At 34.5% G+C, this 6,097-nt stretch overlaps 1 protein-coding gene across 1 annotated transcript; it reads left to right on the top strand.

The window, feature by feature from the left end:
• The first annotated feature begins 3,076 nt into the window (after positions 1-3,076).
• LOC149568476 (putative anthocyanidin reductase) lies at positions 3,077-4,600 on the top strand. Its single transcript, XM_089821396.1, has 5 exons — positions 3,077-3,233; positions 3,331-3,497; positions 3,585-3,954; positions 4,052-4,268; positions 4,367-4,600. The coding sequence occupies exons 1-5, from the start codon at positions 3,104-3,106 to the stop codon at positions 4,515-4,517; spliced, it is 1,035 nt and encodes a 344-aa protein (XP_089677522.1). The 5' UTR covers positions 3,077-3,103; the 3' UTR covers positions 4,518-4,600.
• Positions 4,601-6,097: the final 1,497 nt, after the last annotated feature.

Raw genomic sequence — 6,097 nt, 5'->3', positions numbered from 1 at the left:
AAGGGAAAGAGAAGAAAGATGAAGTAGCTAAACACCCATCAACGAGTTGGAGAAGAGCTAGAAGAAGAGGTCAGTACTAATAATTTGAATAAACAAGTTTGGAAGATAATAAATTTTCCAATTCGGGAAACAAGTTTGAGATCTGGACTGCTGAAAAAGATTGAATAAAGTTGCCATCACAACCAATATTAGATAAATAGTCAGCCACTTTGTTATCTTCTCTAAGCGTGTGAGTGATGCATATATCCTGAAAAGAATGAAGTAATAGCCAAATTTGATTCATTATATATCAAAGCTGCTAGTTGTGAATTTTCTTGGTCGTGCATGCATTAATTACCACAAGAGAATCCCCTTCAATCTAGATTTTATAAAAACCAACCTTCTTTTCCAAAACTAGACTGTGAAGAAGTGCATGTGCCTTTGCCATGTTCTTCATACTAGGATTGATGGGAGCAACCTTAACTACCAATGGCTTGCCTAACCAATCTCTGATACAAATGCCAATCCCAGAGATACTGGGATTACCTCTTGATGCTCCATTAAAATTGATTTTGACGAAATCTTAGAAAGGAGGATGCCATTTAATAATGGACTTGTCTTTGGCATGAATAGATTTCCAATTTGGAGCTAATCCAACTGGTAGATGTATGTATTTCCATACTTTTAAAGTCATTTTGTCCCAACAAGAAAAATAATGATTGCATTTGATGTTGGATAAATTAGAGTTAGCTATCTCTGATATAGAGACTTCCAACTTAACACAAACTTGATGAATAGAAGAGACATCTTTCCTTAAAATTCTTTTATTACGTTTGCACCATATCTCCCAAATAATTGAAGAAGGTATACATTTCCAAAGGTAAGAGAAAGTGGAGGAGGAGAATAACATGGGCCAGGATTCAAACAAATCCCAAATCTTGTTTGGTAGGGGCATGGACACATTAAGTTTCTTGATAATAAACAACCAATAGGAGAAAGCAAATCTGTAGTTGATAAATAAATGGTCCACTGATTCTAACTCTTCCCCGCATAAGACACAATAAAAGGGATTTGCAATGCCAAACCTAGAAAGTCTATCACTTGTTAGAATCTTCTTCCTAAGAGCTAACCAAGAGAAGCAACTCGCCTTAGGGAGGACAGTGGGGTTCCAATAGAAAAAATATGCTCTACTCTTACTATTATTATTTTCAATCTATTGAAGAGCCCTATATCCTTCCTTAATTGAGTACTTGCCATCCTTAGATGGAACCCAAATTAGCTTATCCTCAAGGTTCGATAAGAATATAGACCGCTGTTGAAAAATATTTGTGAGAGAAGAGGACTGAATATCATTGAGAGGCAGTGAAGAAGGGTTCTTCCAAATTACTTTTTTGGAGAATATTTCCACAGCTAGAACATAGTCCAACAACTCAGAGCCCCAACAACTAGTCGTGATGGCAATGATGTCTTCATATTGATCCAGCTAGGAAAATGGAGGGAGGCCATTCCAAGAGTCATACGATTGTTGTTCACTTCCCAAGATATGTACTTGGTAACAAGGTCTCTAGAATTAATCATGAAGTTCCATATTGTTGATCCCTTAGGAGGCTCAAAAATGGAGAAGATTCGTGAAGGACACCTGGCATCCTAATATTTTTCCTGCAAGATTTGGCACCATGTAGAGCTAGGCTTAGTGTACATTTGCCAGACAAGCTTTCCCCCAAAAGCTTTGTTTCTGTGGACAAGGTTATGCAAACCAGCTCCCTCATGCAATTTCTCTTGGGCCATTTTTTGGAGGGAGATGAGAGGATTCTTCTTGTTTTCAGTCATATTGCTAACTCAGAGAAAATCACAATAAGTTTCTCAATTTGGTGGATGATTGTTACAGGAACTTTGAGGATAGACATATAGTAGTTGGCAAAATTAAAATTTATTATTTGTATTGATATAACAATTTTTGAAATTTATATAATGCAAAATTACAATTTATTATTTGTATTGATATAATGATTACTGAAAATTATATAATATCGTCTCTCCAAAAATATGTTCTTTGAAATCATAAGAAATATAAGGTTTCTCTGCAAAAATATGTTTGTTGAAATCCTAATAAATATATGGATAATGTGTTTTTTTATCAATAAATATATTCCAATTAAATAAGTAGAATCTATAATCTTAAAGATGCTATCCAATCCGGGTCACCTATCCGCTACATACTTGCACCCTACCTTGGTGCAAGCACTTCCTTTGTACCTCTTTAAGTACACGTGCTCGTTTAATTTTGTTTTAAAAAAGATAAAAGTAATATTCAAACTCTATAACTCGAACCAGATAAATTAAAACGCGGTGAGGTGTCCGGAGTAACATAATAATAAACGCGGGTCACTTGCCTTTTATTCGATATTTTCATTCATTGAGCATAGCAGGAATAATAGTGTCATATAACCAGTTTGTGAATCTGAAAAGGCACGTGATCTCTCGTCAACTACGTTGCTCACAGCCAAGTAATAAAAATCAGATTTTGAGTACTGGGAAAATAGAGAGAAAGCGAGCCACGAACATGGTGTTGTGTTTTGCCATCCATTAATCATAGTCGCTGTTGTAGAACTTTAGACGCAACTATGAGTGTGTTTGGAATCCAGCAGGCCATTATTGAGAAGCAGGACTGTGTTGTGGGCCAGAGTACGAAAGGCATTCATGAGACGTAGGATGATCCGACGGAATGCCGGAAAACATTCTGCAATTGGGCATTGAAGAATCAGTGTCATGTGGAGCTGCTGCCCTTTCAAATTAAAAAACTGCCGTATGATGACTTTAAACAGGCATGATTTACTTCGCAAAAATCTTCTCATTGTTTATATTAATTTATTTTTCCATTAGTGAGATTCGAATGGACGAGTTGACAAGAGATCACGAGCCTTCAGCATATTTTGTCTTATTACCACAAACGGTGATAAAAGTACCCACCATATTTGTGTGGTGGAGGTTGCTCGCTGAGAGGTAAGGAGATAAGCATGCTTATCATGTCCTCAGCCAGAACACATATCTTGAATACATGTTTGTAGAAATACCCACGATCTTTCAAAAGTTTTTCAGTCAATTTTTCTAAAGCAGTAATTTAATGGAGGTCGAAGGTAACGAGACTGTTAAACGAGTGTGTGTAACTGGAGCAGCGGGATACATCGGCTCATGGTTAGTGAAAAATCTGCTAGAAAGGGGTTATACTGTGAACGCCACCCTTAGAAACCCAGGTAATTTGGTTTTTTAATCAAATATACAAAAACTACTATTAGAATCAAAAATTATGATGTTAATCGTCTCAGTTGTATATGGGTTGATGATATGCAGGGGACGAGACAAAATCTGGGCCCTTGTTGAAGCTGCCCGGGGCAGAAGAAAGACTTAATCTCTTCAAAGCTGATTTATATTTAGAGGGCAGTTTTGATTCAGCAGTGGAGGGTTGTCATGGAGTATTTCATGTGGCCAGTCCCATGGATTATACAAAGGCTAATCCCGTAAGTAGATGAAATCACTTCTCTCCTCTTTATTCATTTATCCTAAATCCTTCTATTAAGCTTTGTGAAAGGGATGCTGTTTCACAGGACGATTTTATTATACCTGCTGTAAATGGGGTACAAAACGTTATGAAAGCCTGTGTAAGAGCTAAATCTGTTAGACGTTTTGTTTACACTTCATCCGTTGGAGCTGCTTCTCCAAGGAATGACAAGGGGGAATTCACCCACACATGCCTTGATGGAACTTGTTGGAGTTCCATTAATTTTCTTAAATCTCAGACACATAAGGTAGCTTGGTATTCCATAGCTAAAACATTAGCAGAACAAGAGGCCCTTAAGTACGGTCTTAATAATAACATTGAGGTGGTGAGCATCCTACCAGGTTTGGTGATTGGGCCTTGGCTTACAGATACAAGTACTGTAACATCTGCTCAAGCAATATTAGGTCTCCTTGGAGGTATAAATCATGTGTGTTTATTGATCATTATTAAATCAATAGTTCTAGTTGATACACTCATGATTCTATATAAGTTTAATGTGATCTCATTTAACAGAAAACAATGGATTATATGAAATGCTCAAGTATACCGAATTCATGCTGGGATCTATACCAATTGTTCATATTGATGATACTTGCAATGCCCATATATTCTTGATGGAACATACTGATGCCCAAAATCGCTATGTTTGTTCATCTGAGTCTATGAGTCTCAAGGGTCTGACTGATTTGCTTGCGAAAAATTATCCGCAATTCAGCAGGAACTCTACAAAGTAAGCAACCAATTTTTATTTTTATTTTTAAGTTTAAGTTACCCTTTGAATATTTAAAATCCAAAGAATGTTTCTAATGCTTTAATTGTGTGCTATAGGTTGAATGAAGATGATCGTGGAGCTCATGTATACTTGCCTGTTTCTTCACAAAATTTGTTGGACATGGGTTTCTCTTATAAGTACCAATTGCAGGAAGCTCTTGATGAGTCTATAGAATGTGCCATTAAAAGTGGACTGTTGCAGTTGTAATATAACATGTGGATTACTTAAGCTATCAGCTGTAATTCGTAATACTTGAATAATGAAGTGTCGTAAAAGGTATATGAGTTCGATATTATTGGATAATCTGTTGATTGCTCAAGTTAAAAGCTGCAATTCGTATACTTGAAAAGGGTAAATTCGTTCAAATGTTTCATTCGTTGCAATCATTTGAACAATTGAAAAAAGTCTTGTTTACACCATGCAGAGGTATGCAAAACATTAATTTTTTTAATTTAATTAAATCCTTCAAACCTCAAAATAATTTTAATTAATGATTGTATTTTTTTAAGTGTAATTGATTTATTGATCTGAAATGACTATTTGTATTGGTTAGAGAATTCCTGTTAAGATTATAAGGATGATTGTGTATATGTACTTATAAGGTGATAAGTGGGGAGATTGTTAACTCTGCATCTACTAACTCTGTGTTAGTTATCATGCAGTTTGAAATAGTTTATAAATGAGTAGATCATGCCGGTGCCGAGTTTGCTCTAGTTTATGAATGAATGGTGATCTTCATATTTAGAAGTAAATTCTTGAAACTTATATAGTTCATTCTCCATTTTACCAACTGTTGTAACTCTATAATTATCATTGACATCTTTGATTAAGCACTTATCATTGTAGTATTCTATTTGTAACCTTGACTTGCAATTTGAGATATTGTAAGTAGATTTGTTTTAAATTCAAGAACTAACTTCACATTTTTGAACAAGCCATTTTTAACCTTGACATTACCAATCCCTTTGATTCTAAAGCACTATTATCTCCAAATATTTTTTTGTATTATTTTCATTGATTGATTCAAATTGTTTCTCATTACGAGACATGTTGTGTAGCACAAGAATCAATAACCCAATCATCTTTGAAAGTACCACTTTCTTTAAGTGCAACACAAAATACATTTCTTTTAGAATCACCAAATTTTGAAGAAATATTTATCGTCTTCTCCATATCTCTCTTCTTCTTGAAACGTTCATTTTCCTAATTACCCATTTTGTCACAATAATTATATTTTTATTTTCTTCTATTATGATCTATAAATGAAACACTTTTATTTCCATACTTCCAAATTCTTTCTTTAGATTGGTTATCTTGTGATTTCTTATAGTAGTGTTTTCCTTTCATTACAAATGTTTGAGATTCACCATCATATGACTCTTTTTCTTTAACTTGTCTTTTCTCTTCTTGGACAAACTTAGCACATAATTCTTCAGAATTAATACTTTATAATTTATCCACAATATTTAAACCCCTTGTAAATGATTAATAAGATCCTGGAAGACTTTGAAGTATATTTTGCACAAAATCTCCATCATCTATGTCTTTTCCAAGAGAAGCAAGCTCATTCTTATTTTCATTTAATTTACTTAAATGTGAGACTATCTCTTGATAATTTTGTATTATATAACTCATTAGTGAGAGATAAAATTCATACATCACCTGAATTTTGATATAGATCCTTCAAATTTTCTCACACTTTGATTCTACTTCTTTCATTACAAACTTCTGAAAAACCTCTTCTGAAAGTGTAAGATTGATTAGTGTTGTTGCCTTCTTGTCTCTTC

Source organism: Cupressus sempervirens, chromosome 3 (assembly GCF_028749045.1).
Source record: "Cupressus sempervirens isolate cs-2001-9-10 chromosome 3, ASM2874904v1, whole genome shotgun sequence".
Taxonomy (NCBI): domain Eukaryota; kingdom Viridiplantae; phylum Streptophyta; class Pinopsida; order Cupressales; family Cupressaceae; genus Cupressus; species Cupressus sempervirens.
The sequence above is the reverse complement of the archived record's forward strand: the minus strand, read 5'-3'. Positions and strand labels throughout refer to the sequence as shown.

Excerpts from the sequence above, each read along its gene's own strand:
- LOC149568476 (XM_089821396.1), top strand. The coding sequence starts at position 3,104 with ATGGAGGTCGAAGGTAACGAGACTGTTAAACGAGTGTGTGTAACTGGA. Across the intron at positions 3,234-3,330 it reads CGCCACCCTTAGAAACCCAG|GGGACGAGACAAAATCTGGG; the intron begins GTAATTTGGTTT and ends GATGATATGCAG. Across the intron at positions 3,498-3,584 it reads ATTATACAAAGGCTAATCCC|GACGATTTTATTATACCTGC; the intron begins GTAAGTAGATGA and ends GCTGTTTCACAG.